Here is a 15,096-nt window from a genome sequence, read left to right as displayed (position 1 = left end):
AAAAGGGAACTGAGAGGAGCCCCAGAAACTTGAGCAGGAAGGACAGTGGGCAGAAGCTTCAAGCTCTGTATGCATCTTCTCAGGCTCTCGTGTCTGCTGCAGCCATGCACACCCTGTTTACTGACTCTGCGTGGCAGGACCTGCCAGGTATGGCCCTGGCCAAGCTTGGGCTAGGGACCAGGGGTGATCAGGACCCAGGTTACAGTATTCCCACCCTGGGGCTGGAAACTGGGGCCTGAGGGACAGGGGAGGAAATGGGATGGACACTCACTTGCCTTTCCTCTGGAAGGGACCAGAGAGGAGAGGGATGATGATGATGATTACGAGAACATGGCACCATCCTACAAGGACCTTCCTCCCAAGCCAGGTAAGAGGACTTCTCAGAGGCCGGATAAAGAGATGTGTGGCTTGTGGGTTGGAGGGAGAGTTAGGTCCTCAGGGGACATTAGCTGGGCTTTGTAGACACATGGTCAGCTTTGCGTGTACCCAGCTTGTGCCAGACACCACGATGGTGGGAGTAGCCATGCCTTTGTCCTGCCCTTGAAGGTCTCTCAGTCTTCTGGGAAGTCCGTTCTGGGCATGACCTCAGGTGAGCAGAACTGAGATGGAATAAACCAAGAGATTGGGGAAATCTTGAGGGAAATTGGTGAGAGGATTGGGGGTCAGAGGAGGAGACATTGGAGAAGAACATGAGGAATGAGTAGAAGTTTGTTAGGAAGAGAAGCCCAGAAGAGCACTGGTCAGTGCAAAGGCCCCAAGACATGAAAGCTAGTGTTTGTGAAACTGAGAGTGGATTATTGGCTCCCCACACCAACCTCTTATCATTCACACCCAAGGCTCAGATTTGTCTTTAGACTGAGAAGTAGGTATAAAAGTGGAGGTTTAGAAGTTTCCCTGATTTGGCTTGCCCTGAGGGCTGCCCGCACTGCCCTGGTGTCCTTGGACAGGGGCCATTCCATGTGGTAGGGGGCTCCATAGCTCCCACTTCTGAGTCCAGACTGGGGCCAACTGGGAGGTTGCAGGGCTTTGTAGGGCTCAGGATGAGGTTGGAGGTGAACAGGGTTCTGCCATTTGATTGCCTGTCTCCAACTCCAATATGGTCCCAACATGATCCTCAAAGCCAGTTCCAAGGCCAAGCCCATCAGCATCTTTAGGGACACCACTTCCCTAAACTTGGCCCCCTCCCCATCTCTAAATGCAGCTATATCTCTATCCCCAGCTCCATTTCCAAATGCAATGCCATCATCACGCTCCAACGCAATTCCAACCCAACCTCAACTTCTTCCCCTTTTCCAATCTCAAGTCCAACCCAGCTCAACTCCTCTATCCCCCGACACAGCTATAATCCCATTCTTCATCCCAACCACATCATTACAGCCCTATTTACATATCTATCACTGTTCTCAAGCCATTTTCAACCCCATCCTCATCTCAATCCAAACCTTCATCCCAACCCTAACCTTGACTCCATCCCCATCCCTAAACTTGACTTTGTCTCTAACTTAGGAAGACCAACTGTCCCAGAGATGAAAGATTTCTTGGGATGTAGGAATTTCAGTTTTAAAATTGGGAAAGTCTTGGGTAATCCAGGATGATTGGTCATTGTATCTTAATCCTGTCCCCATATTTAACCCCAATTTCATTCTCATGCCCAACCTTATTCTTAACCCCCTCCATTGCAATCTCAATGATCACTGACTTCAATCTCATTTACATCTTCAGACAAGCTCTAACTCTGAGCTTCTCTTCTCCAGGTTCAGTGGCTCCTCCAAGGCCTCCAAAACAAGGTGAGCTGGGCCTCGGGGTATAGGAGACCCAGGGCAGGCTTTGCCTTGCTTTCAGCCTGAGAAACCTTTCCTTCCTCCTCAGGAAAGAAGACAGAAAACCCCCGACGTCCTTGCAAGCCTCTAAAAATCACAGGTGAGAATCTAGGGCTGGGATCTTCCAGTTCACCTGACTGAAGCCTGCTCTGCATGACCATTATCTTTCCTACCCCCTTCAGGCCTGGACCTCACCCCTGTAACCTGTACATCTCAACAAGGTGAGCTGTGGGAAGACTCTTTAAGAAGCCTGAGAGGGGACACCTGGAAGTCCTTCCTCCAGTTTTCCAATTCTGACCAGAGAACAGCTCAGAGGGGATGGGAGGTTGATGATCTTGGGAGAGTCTTTCAGCAACTTCTGAATAAACATTTCTCCCCCTCCCTCTCAGGCATTTCTTTGGAGCATCCTCCATGCCAGCCGTCCCAAGCCAGTAAGTAAGTCCTCCAGGTGTTCTCCTATCCGCTCATGGTGGCCAGTGTATTTGAGTCAGACCTATAGCTCTGGAGCGAGACCCTAGGGCAGAGAAACACTTTCAGAAGCTACTCCTTCCTGAGTCTAGACCAGACTCCCAGGGACCCAGGGTGTCTGCCTGGTACTCTTTGGGCCCCACCTCCCTCTTGCATATAAGGGAAGGGAAACATTTTCTGCCCTAGAGTCAGGGCTCACAGGCTTCCTCAGATGGGCAGGAGCTGCTTGAAGGCAGAAGTCAATGCATCACAGATGTTAAGAACATCACAGATGTTAAGTCATGCATGACCGCTTGGTCCTTATGTGCAAAATAGGAATAACACATATCTATGTCATAAGAGTGAGGATCCAATAAGATAATAAGGCTGCAACAGGATGCTCGGCACACACTAAGTGCTCCATAAATGTCCTGGGCTTCTTTAGGGTTTGCTTTCTCCAACACCCTCTTGCTGACCCCATCTGGTGATACCGTCATGACCACAGACCTCTATCCCCCTGCTTTTGGGGAAAGGCTCAAGGGTCCCTTCCTCATACTGAAGCACCAGTATTGACCTCTCTGTCCCCATTCTCATCCCCCAGCAACTCCAGTGCCCTGGCTCAGTCAGAAGTCCTGGGGTTCTGAGTGCTACCAGAAGGAGAGACTAATGTTTTCCCTGGTGGTGGTGTCACTGCTCTTGAGCTGCACTGGTTTGGCTGTGACCCTGATCAAGTGTGAGTAGGGTGAGGATGGGGCACACAGAGAGACTGGGGATGGAGAACAAGAAGACTTGGGCTCACACTGGACTCCTTCTCATAGACCAGAAAGTGGTAGAAGAACTGAGGATATTAACCTTCCAGCAGGTGGCGTGGCAAGCAAATGGTGAGTGTTTTTGACCATCCCTTTGTGTCATGCACTTTGAACATCAACATGATCCTCAAACCCAACACCAAGACTGTCCCCAACCTCATCTTTGCCAGGCCCTGTGCTAGTACCTGGGTGGGTGTGTTGGTAGGTAAGATGGTGAACACATCAGACACAGTTCCTGTCCCTGTGGAGCGTGTGTGTATGTGTGTGTGTGAGTGCGTGTGCATGCATGTGTATGTGTGTGTCTAGATCTCCACTGCCCAATATGATGATTTAGTCACAGTGCCTGTTGAGCGACTGAAATGCAGTTATTCTGAATTGAAACGTGCTGTAAGTCTAAAATACACACCAATTTCAAAGCCTTGCTACAAAAAAGAATGGAAAACATCTCAATAATATTCATAATTGTATTGATTACACATTGAAATGATAATATTTTGGATGTGTTGGAATACATAAAAATAGCATTCAAAGTAATTTTACCTGTTTCTTTTGACTTTAAAAAATATGGCTACTAGAAACTTTAAAATTACCTATGTAGTTCACATTTTGTTTTTGTTGGAGAGCACAGGCATTAACAGTCATTTACCAAATTATCACCCCATATGAATATAAAATTTCAAATTTCAATGAATAGCCCAAAGGAAGAGGAAGATGACTTTATAAACAAGTCTAACAAGGGGTCTTGACCTTATCTTTGGGGAGATTGTAGAGGGCTTCCCCAGGGAAACGGTGCTGCAGCTGAGTGAAGGAAGAGAGAGAATTAACCAGGTGAGGCACTGAGGGACTCTGGCATGTGCAAAGGGTCTCTGTGATAGGTGGTAACATCATTTAAGTACAAGGGAGGATGATGGTGTAGTTGGACAGGTGAGAGATGATAATGGCTTGGATGAGAATTGTGGCTATGGAGATGGACAGAAGTTGGTGAAGGAGAAAGCTTTAGGAAGTAAAATTGACCAGACTGGCGGATATATTGGGAATAGTGATGAGAAGAAAGAATGTCAAGGATAGCATATATGTGTTATACATCTCTATATATCATCTCTCTCTCTAGCTCTTATATTTCTGTCTTCTCTAATTGAAGGGCCATCTACTGGCGACCCTAGGAAGTGATAAAGAGGGCAAGTTTGTGTGGGAGGAATGCAAATACACACATTGGTTGTAGAAGAGTCTTCTGGGCTGGCATGGTCTTCACCATTGATTGTGAAGTCCGAAAATTGTATTCCATGCTCCCTCACTCCATACCTTAAATCAAGCCACTCTTCCGCTCAACAACCATCAACAACTTCTCACTGCCCAGAAACCCTTGACCTGAACAGGACATAGGCCCTCATCTTACTTTGAGCTCAAACTCCTGTGAGGTTCCCTTGACCTCTACTGCATCAGCCTTCCCCAATATATTGCCTTTGTGCCTTTGCTTCCAAGGTCGCTGCTGTGCTTGCCCCTGCCCCTCACAGTTACTGAATCACGGTCTTCCTTCAACACACACCTCTTTCAGGAAGCCCACCATCCCCACTCTTCCCCAAGCCCCAGGGGTTAATCCCTCCTCTACGCCACTCTAGGACTCCTTCTGGACACTAAGCATGTTGTTTTTGAGTTCTAGCTCTTGCTTCTCTCTGCTGTGTCTGCAGTCAGTGATGGGTGAGCAGGTAGATGGGGGTTTGGGTCTCTAACCTTCCAGCCCTTCCTGCTGACAGTGACTGGCATAGCAGGGCTAGCTGGCCTGAAGAAGGACATTGACCGTATAAGAGCTGACACCAACCAGTCCCTGGTGGAACTTCGAGGCTTGTTAGGTGAGTGAGACTTGGGGAGCCTGTCTTGAGATGGGGGGCATGGCAGCGACAGTACATTGCACAAATCCATGGGATCGATTCTCACTGCAGTCTGTCTTGTTCCCAGACTGTACCAGGGTCACTTGCCCTGAGGGCTGGCTTCTATTTGAGGGCAAGTGTTACTACTTCTCCACAAGCACCAAGTCATGGGATGAAGCCCGGAAGTTCTGCCAGGAGAATTACTCTCACTTGGTCATCATCAGTAGCATTGCTGAGCAGGTGAGCTGTCTTCTCCTAGCCTCTGAGAACCATCAGGGCCAGGCTTCTCCTCTCCTAGATTATACTCGCTTCCCTGGCCTGGATAGAAAGAAGTTGGAATTGCTTTTGAGCAACTAAGACTTTAAATAGCGAGCTTTTACTGACATACTATCATGCAGAGGTTTAAGAGGGTATGCTCTGTTTGAATTCAAATTCTGATTGTCTTTACTTATTCTCTGCATGTCTCAGTTTTCTCTCTAACATGTAGATAATAATGGCTATCTCTTAGGTAACACTTCCTATTCTCCAGACTGTATTCAAACATCTTACATCTTACATGCATTAACATAATCCTCATAACAACCCTACAAATTTATGTGTGAATCAGAAAATGTCATGTTATGCTAAACTAACAGACAGTCCCCATAGCTCAATGGTAAAAGTGTATGGGGCAAATCACACTGACTCTTAAAGCTTCCACTTATGTGTACTCACAAAGCAAGTCACATGAACACTCCTATGCTTTAAGGTGGTAGGGAAATAGTTTCACCTGTGCATATCTAAAAGGAGAATTGGAATATTTGTAAATAATTTTATGACCCAATACTGCTAGATAGTAATACCATTTGTACACAGCACATATTTGTATTTCACAGATGAGGAAACTGAGGCACAGTGCACTTAAGCAATTTGTCTGTGGTTGCCTAAAACTAGTAAGTGTCAGAGCCAAGATTTGAACCCAGGTGTTTGCATGGCTTATTTTTTCCAATTCTTTTAATTTTAGGGTATCTATGTTATTATTTTTAAAGTGAATTTCTTATAGACAGCATATAGTTGAGTCTTATTTTTTAAAAATTCAATCTGACAATCTCTATCTTTTAATAGGTGTTTTAGACAATTTACACTTACTGTTATTATTGATTTTGTTGGATTTTATTATCAAGATTAATCAGTCAATTATTTTATTATATTTTTATTAAAATAATAAAATTAATTTTATTATTAAGGTTATTGTTTTATTTTTTCCTGTAGGTCCTCTCTTGTTTTTCATTCTTCTGTTTTATGGCATCATTGGTATGAATAGCTAATATAGAGGGATTTTGGGGGGATTGAATTAGATAACGTAGGTGAGGCAGGTATAAACTATACTCCTTAAATTCACGTACATAAGAAATATAACTTTGTTTGCTTTAAATAACTCATTTAATTCTTTTGAGCTTCTATTATACCAGGATGGTAGACATTTAATCTCAGCCAGTCAGGATCCTCCATTTTTCATCTGAATGGATAGCTTATGTGAGGTCAAGGTGGAGGAGACCACATATCTGGCCCTCAATACCTTTACTACAAGCTGGTATCCACTGAAACATCCGCTGGCTCAATGATTCAGACAAGTTATTTAACCTCTATGTGCCTCAATTTCCCCACCTATAAAACGGGGATAATAACTGTCCTTACTTCAGTGGGTCATAATGAGGATCAAATGAGATAATCTCTGCAAAGTGCAAAGCTCACTTAATAATTTATTAACTCAACCGATATTTTCTGAGCACCCTTGTCTTTCTGATTCCCCGAAATCTCTCTGGGACAGGTCCCCTCTACTTCTTAGAGTTTCCAAACCCATCTGGGGTTTTGGCTATCACTTGGGATTAACTGGGGATGAATGTAGAGCCCTTCTCTCTGGTACCCATCATGTCTACATCTTCATAACTTCCATTTGCAATCTCTTCCTTATCTTTTAGAAAATCTCAGTCTTGTAATAAGATTGGGTGAATGAGTTATGATTTGTATACAGTAAAATGCACGGATCCTAAATGTACATTCAGTGCATTTTGTCATGTGTACACCCATGTAACTGTGAACCCAGTCAAGGTATAGAATCACCACCCCAGGGAGTTCCCTTAGGGCCCTTTTCCACGCATCTCTTCACTCCCACCTCAGGCAACTGGTGGTGATCTGGTTTCTCTCACCATAGATTAGTTTGTCACCAGAGGAGTTGCTTTTAATCGTAACATTTTCTTTCTTTTCTTTGGCTTAAGTCCTTTCTTTTCTCCCAAAGGCCTGGGCTTTTGAAAAACTAAGAAGCCACATTCCTCTCCTTTCTTTTCCCCTTCAAATTCTTTTTCTGAAGCAATGAATTCCTTTTCTACCTGGATGCAGATGAGGACTGCAGGATGGGGTGAAAGTACCAGGGAAAGCAAGACATCAGTTATTTATTTTTTTATACCTCGATATCTATCTATCTATCTATCTATCTATCTATCTATCTATCTATCTATCTATCTATCCATCCATCCATCCATCTATCTATCTATTTATTTATTTGTATTTTTCAATTAGAGTTGGCAGTCAATATTAGTTTATATTTGCTTCAGGTATACCACATAATGTTAAGACATTCGTATAGTTTACAAAGTGATCCCCCCGATTAGTCTAGTTCCCATTTGGCAATATACATAGTTATTACAATATTATTGACTATATTCCCTACTCTGTGGTTTACATCCCCATGACTATTTTATAGCTACCAATTTATACTTCTTAATCCCTTCACCTTTTCACCCAGTTTCCTGACCCCTCTCCCACCTGGCAATCAATAGTTTGTTCTCTGTATGGGTCTGTTTCCTTTTTGCTTGTTAGTTTATTTTGTTCTTTAAATTCCACATATAAGTGAAATCATATGGTATTTGTCTTTCTTTATCTGACTTATTTCACTTAGCATAATACCCTCTAGGTCCACCCATGTCATTGCAAATGGTAAAATTTCATTTTTTATGACTAGGTAAAATTTCATTTTTTATGACTAGGTAATATTCCATTGTATATATGTACCACTTCTTTATCCAGTCATCTATTAATATGCACTTAGGTGGCTTCCATATCTTGGCTATTGTAAATAGGGTTTCAGTGAACATAGGGTTGCATATATCTTTTCAAATTAATATTTTGGTTTTCTTCAGATAATCCAGAAGTGAAATTGCTGGATCATAAGGTAGTTCTAGTTTTCATTTTTTGAAGAACCGTTTTCCAGAATGGCTGCACCAACTTTCAATCCCACCACCAGTGCATAAGGTTTCTCTTTCCTCCACATCTTCGCCAACACTTGTTTTTTGATGTATCGATGATGGCCATTCTGACACATGTGAGATGATTTCTCATTGTGGTTTTAATTTGCATTTCTCTGATGATTAATGATATTGAGCATCTTTTCATATGTCTATTGGCCAACTGAATGTCTTCTTTGGAGAAATGCTTATTCAGGTCCTCTGCCCATTTTTTAAATTGGATTTTTTTTTTTGGTGTTGAGTTGTATGAGTTCTTTATAAGTTTTGTATATTAACCCCCTGTCAAATGTATCGTTGGCAAATGTCTTCTCCCAAAAATGTCTTTTCGTTTTGTTGATGGTTTTCTTTGCTGTGCAAAACTGTTTTAGTTTGATGTAGTCCCATTTGTTTATTTTTTCTTCAGTTTACCTGGCCCAAGAAGATACATCAGAAAAAAATACTACTAAGAGCAATGTCAGAGAGTTTACTGTCTGTTTTCTTCTAGGAGTTTTATGATTTCGGGTATTACAGTTAAGTCTTTAATCAATTTTGAGTTTATTCTTGTATATAATGTAAGAAGGTGGTCCAGATTCATTTTTTTTTGCATATATCTGTCCAGTTCTCCCAACACTATTTATTGAAGAGACTGTCTTTACCCCATTGCATGTTCTTTCCTCCTTCGCCATTGATTAAATAACCATATAGTCATGGGTTTATTAAGACATCAGTTATTATTATTAAAATGTTTCTTAAATGTTATAATGTTAAATGCTAAGATGTCACAGTATTTACTGCATGCCGGACACTGTTTTGAGCGCTTTATATAGATATTAACTCATTAATCCTCTCAATCCTATGAGGAGGTAGCTACTATTGTCATCCCATTTTACAAATGAGGAAACTGAGGTGCAGAGAGGTTCACAGGTCATGTAAGAAAGTAACATGATTATTCCTACTGTACATGCTCAAGTGAGAAGGTGTTGATGCTGCTCTGGACACCATGGGGACTGAGATGGGTACTGGGGATGGCATTCACAAGCCTTAAATGTGTGGGTCAGAGCAGAGAGAAGACCTTCATCCTGAGGGTTGTGTAGAAGAATTGATGGCTGAATGGAGTTTATACTTGCAGAACTTTGTGTCCAAGGCTCACCGCTCTCCACGGGTGCACTGGCTGGGGCTGAGTGACAGGGACCACGAAGGGGAATGGAAATGGCTGGATGGGTCACCCATCACTTTGAGGCAAGTATCAATGAGTTCTCTGCTCATTGTGGGTCCTTGTGCACTCCAAGCCAGTTGATTCTCTAGAATCCCAGCCTGGGCAGGATAAGGGAGGCGCAGGGTGCTTTCTCTGTCATAGGGCTTCTGGTCCCTGTACCTCTTTAATTTTCCTTCATTGCAAAAATCAAAACCTTTTAGCACAACTGCTCAAATATATCAAGTCCATAGGCTAATAGTTGGGGGAAAAAAGAAAGATAGAGTGGCCACAGGACAAGAGGAAGATTTTAATTTGCCGAAAGGATGAGCATTATCTCAATTTTTTTTGCACTCTACATATATTAACCTACTTATTTAGTTGTAATAATTCTGTAAGGGAAGTACCGTTTTCACCTCCATTTTAAAGATGAGGAAACTGAGGGACAGAAAGATTAAGCGAGTTGCCCAAGGTTAGACAGTTAGCAGGTGGCAGTACCAATTAACCTGGCTCCAAAGTCTATATTCTTAGCCATTATACTTTACTTTCTCAAAGAGCATATGTATTCATGTGTTAAATAAATATTAACAAATTGTCTCCCATACTGGTGATACCAATTTATTCTCTTACCATCTTGACTGTAGTTTTTTGGTGCACATGTTCATCAACCTTTTGGAATTTTGTTTGTTTAATTGTAGGTGAAAAATGGAATCCCAATGTAGTATTAATTTGCATTTCTCTTATAATGACTGAGGTTGGGTATTTTTTCATATGTTTAATAGCTATATGTATTAACTTTTATGCGAATTATCCATTCGTATCTTTTGTGTATTTTTTATAATGTGATTTTGGTCTTTTTCTTAATGATTTCTAGGAGTTCTTTATATATTAGAGATATCAGTGTTTTGTCTGAGGAATCTCATTTTTTATTAAAGATCCTTGGAAGGAGGCATAGCTCTGTAAATACAGATGGCATGATATGGCATGGCACTGTGAGTGCCCAGCTCAGATCCCTTCATGGGACTGGTGCAGCCATTCCCCAGCAGGGGACATTGGCTCCTAAAGGGTCACAGTTATGCTTTCTCCAGAGAGTTGTCCTCAGCTGAATGGAACTGCTCACCCAGGAGGTTACCCTATTCTCACTGGGGTCAGCCTATAGCTAATGACTGGCTAAGAGGAGTCTGGACACCTTATCTCAAGTTGGGATAACTGTGATGCTATTTACTCTCCAGAGCTCTCTGTGCGATCAGACTGAGGCTAGACTCAACTGAATCCACAACGTTGTTCACCTTCATCCCCTGCCCCATCCTGCTTCTCTCACTAACTCTCCCAAGAGCACCTTTAATAAATCCCATGCACCTGAATTGCCAAATCAAGATCTGCTTTAAGGGAACATGACCTAAGGCATTACAATACCTGGAAGGTCGGGAGAATTAGGGGTGTAAAGGAAGTATTATTTGGAAGAGGAGGCAGAAATTGACTAGATACAGGAAACTGATTAACGAGGACAGAGATTATGGGGCTGACTTAGGACAAGCTAGTTGGGGTGAAGGGGGTGAAGCATCTTCAGGTAATTCTGAGAGGCTGAAGAAATGAATCCTGAACCATGAAGATCTTCCCCCCAATATTCTTTTTTAAAAAATAATAGACTTTGCTTTTTTAATTTTACAGAATAATTGAGCTGAAGGTACAGAGTTTCCCACACAGTTTCCTCTGTTATTCACATCTTGCATTTGTGGGATGCATTTGTTATAATCGATGAACCAATATAGAGACATTATTATTACCTAAAGTCCATACTTTACCTTAGGGTTCCCTCCAAGCTTTGTACATCCTATGGGTTTTCAGAAATGCATGCTATCATGCATCCACCATTACAGTATTATGTAGCATAGTAGTTTCATTGCCCTGGAAAAATCCCCTGTGCTTCACCTATTCACCCCTCCGCATACCCACTTTTTCTTCTATCCAGCTTCTGGGATCCAGAGGAGCCCAATAACAATTATGATGAGGACTGTGCCAGCATGAACAAGGGTGGCTCCTGGAATGATCTGTCTTGCAACAAAGCTACATATTGGATTTGTGAGCGGAAATGTTCCTGTTGAACCCCAAGGATAAGGTTGGATGGAGATCTATATCCAATTGCCCCTTGGATCTCAGAGATGAGAACCTCTTGCCCTTCCATTGAAGGCTCCGCCTCTCCATGAACTGACTTGGATGCACCCAAGATGTAAGAAGCAGCCTGGATGTAGCAAGTTCTCTGGGGTGTAGGTCAGACCATCTCTAGGATGAGGACTTGAGATCTTGTTCAGTTGGATGGTGTCTTAGTCTGTTTAGGCTGCTATAACAGAATATCACAGACTAGGTGTCTTATGAACAGCAGAAATGTATTTCTCAAAGTTCTGGAAGCCGGGGAAGTCCAAGATCAAGGTGCAGGAAAATTCAATGTTTGGTGAAGGCCCACCTCCTGGTTCATGGGCACTGTCTTTTTGCAGTGTCCTCACATGGTAGAAGGGACAAGGGAGGTCTCTGGGGTCCCTTTTATAAAGAAAGGCCCTAATCCCATTTATTGGGGCTCCACCTTCATGACCTAGTCACCTCCCAAAGTCCCTGCCTCTGAATGCCATCACCCTGGGGGTTAGGTTTCAACATACGAATTTTGGGCCACATGCACATTCAGTCTACAGCTCATGGTGAGCTGGATGTACACCAGGTCTTAGAGATGATCTCCCAGTTCTGGGGCTATGATCACCAGGTCCTTGATCATGGCTCTTCGGAGGTGATGCTAGCCTGGGGGGCTTTGGGTCTGGCATTGATTGAGCCAGAGCTGAAAATACTCTGGGTTCTCTGGACCATCATGCACTAGGGCTGGGCTCCCTTACTGCCCACCGACTGTGGACCAGATACTGCAAAGCGGGTAGAGCAAGATTGTTATTGACAAGCAACTTTCTCAATGTCCCAGGTGAGGTTTAAGCAAGCTAGGTGGTAGATCAGACCTCTGCCAAGATTTGGCCCATGGAACTTCTAGAAAGGTAGACCAGCTGAAAAGTAAGACTCCCCCACCCAGGTCATATAACTTGGTCAGATTCTTAAGACAGCAATGGAAATATCTACCCAACTGAGCTGTTGGTGGTTTGTAAAGATCTTTGATGAAGTATTTCACTTTACTGCCAAGTGAATCTCCTTGGACTATTAGCTCTTGCAATGTTATAGCTTCTCAAAATGCCATTTCATTGTGTGGTCCTTGCCCACTGTGTTGGTTTGCTGGGGCTGCCATAATAAAGTAGCAAGATTAGCTTAAACAACAGAAATGTATGTCTCACAGTTCCGGAGGCTGGAAGTTCAAAATCAAGGTGTTGCCATGGTTGGTTTCTGGTGAGACCTTTCCTGGCTTGTAGATGGCTGTTATCTTTCTGTGTCCTCACATGGTCTTCCCTCTGTGTGTGTCTGTGTCCTAATCACCTCTTCTTATAAGGACACCAGTCATAATGGAATAGGCCCACCCTAATGACTTCATTTTACCTTAATCACCTCTTTAAAGACCCTATCTCCAAATACAGTCATATTCTGAAGTACTGAGGTTAGGACCTCAACACATTAATTTTTGGGGGGAACACAATTGAGCCTGTAACAGGAGAGGTGCCCCCTCATGGTCATTGTGACAACCAAAAACATACCCTAGATAGCTGGTACTACCCCTAGTTCGGCATACTCAATATGGCAATTCCTTCGGACAATCCCTAAATTGTATCCAAGGGTGAGTAGACATTCTCCAAATCAATTTGTTTGTTTGTTTATTTTCAAATCAATTTATTGATCAATGAATAACCATGATTAATAGCAGAATTATTCCTGTTTTGACAGAGCAGGTGATTAGGGAAAGGAAGCTCTGAGCAATGAGGGGGCATTGGCGAAGGTTGGTGTTCACGTCACTTCCTGTTCCTTCTATCCTTGTCTCCTGCCACCTACACACCTGCTCCTAACTCACCAGCACCAACGCTAGCCCCCATATACAGTCCATAGACTGCAGAGCAGGCGAGCGTCTTGTTCCAAGTCTTCCACCCACGGGACCATTGGTTCAAGCAACTGTTTATCTGGGGTCAGGGGAAGTTCCCATATCTCAGAAGAGGAAATTTCAGTTTCCCCCAGTATGTGGGTTGAGAAATGGGGAAGCAGGTGTATGTGGTCATGTCTCTGAGTCACGCTAGAGGGTGAATGGTGAAGCTGGCCCAAACCTATCCCTCTTTCGCATCTCTCAAGATTGTCTAGTTTCAAGTAGAGAGATAAACCTGAGGTCCCCTTTACCACTTTGGGTCCATGGGAGCAGAGGTCGAACATTCTTGGTGGGTAAAAATAACAAAGTCCATGGTTTTTCAAGGATGCATTGTGTGCTAGATAGATGCAGGAGCTCTTATTTAATCTCCACGATGACTCTGTTAATGACTAACCCCATTTTATAGCTGGGAAAACTGAGGTCCAGAGAGGTGTCATGGTTTGTTCACTGTCATTTAGTGGATAAGTAGCAGAGCTGGTATTTGGACTCAGTCTGTTCCTCTGATGGTTGATATCTTCTTGTAGCACCTTCTGCCTTTGAGGGACTGTCTATAAACTTGAATTATTTCTGAGGACCCTGGCTTTGTAGCTCTCATTTCAGCTGGCAATTATGGGAAAGGAACAGTGTGGTTTGGTGGAAGAAACATCTTGGGCTAAGATAAGAGACCAGGTGTCGAATTCTGGGTCTGCTAATAATATGTGTGGCTTTCCTGGAGCTATCACCATAATGCAGGCGAGAGATGATTGAGGACAAGAGAGCTAACTGTGAAAGTAGGAAGATGTATGGAAGATGTATGGATCTATTTTTTTTAGGGGGAGCGGTTTGAACCTTTAATGAGAAAAAAAATATTGAGCTCAAGAACACTATGTATGACATGTTACTGGGTTAAGAGTTGGGGATACACATGATAAAACTAATGAACAATATATAAACAAAACTACACACAGTCACAGAAAGAAAAACTGGTGCCTGGTCTTATTCCCTTCTCATTCTGCAACATGTTGGGGATCCTGTGCCTGATAGGGAACACATGCCCAGGCTCTGGGCACTGTGCAGGGTGCCCTCCAACACAGCCACCTCCAGCAATATATGGTGAATTTTCCTCAGAAATGTCTCATTTTGCTTATACCCTTGAATCAGCCCTTCAGGAACCTCGGTCGGATGCACAGTATCGGCCGCTTCTGGAAGCATTGCTCTTTCCATTTTGGGTATCCTACGCGCTGAAATCCAGGTTGAACTTCACAGGGCTGATGTAGACCTCGGTGGCTTGGAGGCTCAGGGAGAAGCCACGGGGCTCCACCCTTCTCACATGTGAGCTCAGAGGTTGTGGATAAGCAGTTTCATGTCTCTACAATATGGATCTATTTATTTTGAAGATTCAGCTAATGGGGTTTGTTTGATTGAGATGTGGGGTGTGTGAGAAACAGAAGAGTAAAGAATGACCCCCAGGTTTTCAGCTTAAGCAATAGGAAAGATGGAGTTATTGTCATCTAGAGATGGGGAAGGAAAAAAAATACTTACAAACAACACCTTGAAATTTAGGTGGTTCATGAACACTCTGGTCAAAATTCTTAGAACTTCTCTTGGGTCAAGGATGAAATCTTGTGTGTAGCAGATGCAGTCATGTCCTGTTTATATCCTTG

At 43.1% G+C, this 15,096-nt stretch overlaps 1 protein-coding gene and 1 pseudogene across 1 annotated transcript; one reads left to right on the top strand and one right to left on the bottom strand.

The window, feature by feature from the left end:
- The first annotated feature begins 39 nt into the window (after positions 1-39).
- CLEC17A (C-type lectin domain containing 17A) lies at positions 40-12,755 on the top strand. Its single transcript, XM_039882699.1, has 12 exons — positions 40-147; positions 290-367; positions 1,755-1,787; positions 1,870-1,920; positions 2,003-2,041; positions 2,210-2,251; positions 2,869-3,000; positions 3,086-3,148; positions 4,831-4,926; positions 5,033-5,184; positions 9,337-9,446; positions 11,372-12,755. Exons 1-12 carry the CDS (start codon positions 105-107, stop codon positions 11,502-11,504), a joined length of 972 nt encoding a protein of 323 aa, XP_039738633.1. The 5' UTR covers positions 40-104; the 3' UTR covers positions 11,505-12,755.
- A 1,635-nt stretch (positions 12,756-14,390) lies between these two features.
- On the bottom strand, positions 14,391-14,797 carry LOC120618613 (multifunctional methyltransferase subunit TRM112-like protein; annotated as a pseudogene).
- Positions 14,798-15,096: the final 299 nt, after the last annotated feature.

This window comes from Pteropus medius, unplaced genomic scaffold, assembly GCF_902729225.1.
Source record: "Pteropus medius unplaced genomic scaffold, Ma_sr-lr_union100, whole genome shotgun sequence".
Classification (NCBI taxonomy): Eukaryota; Metazoa; Chordata; class Mammalia; order Chiroptera; family Pteropodidae; genus Pteropus; species Pteropus medius.
The sequence above is the reverse complement of the archived record's forward strand: the minus strand, read 5'-3'. Positions and strand labels throughout refer to the sequence as shown.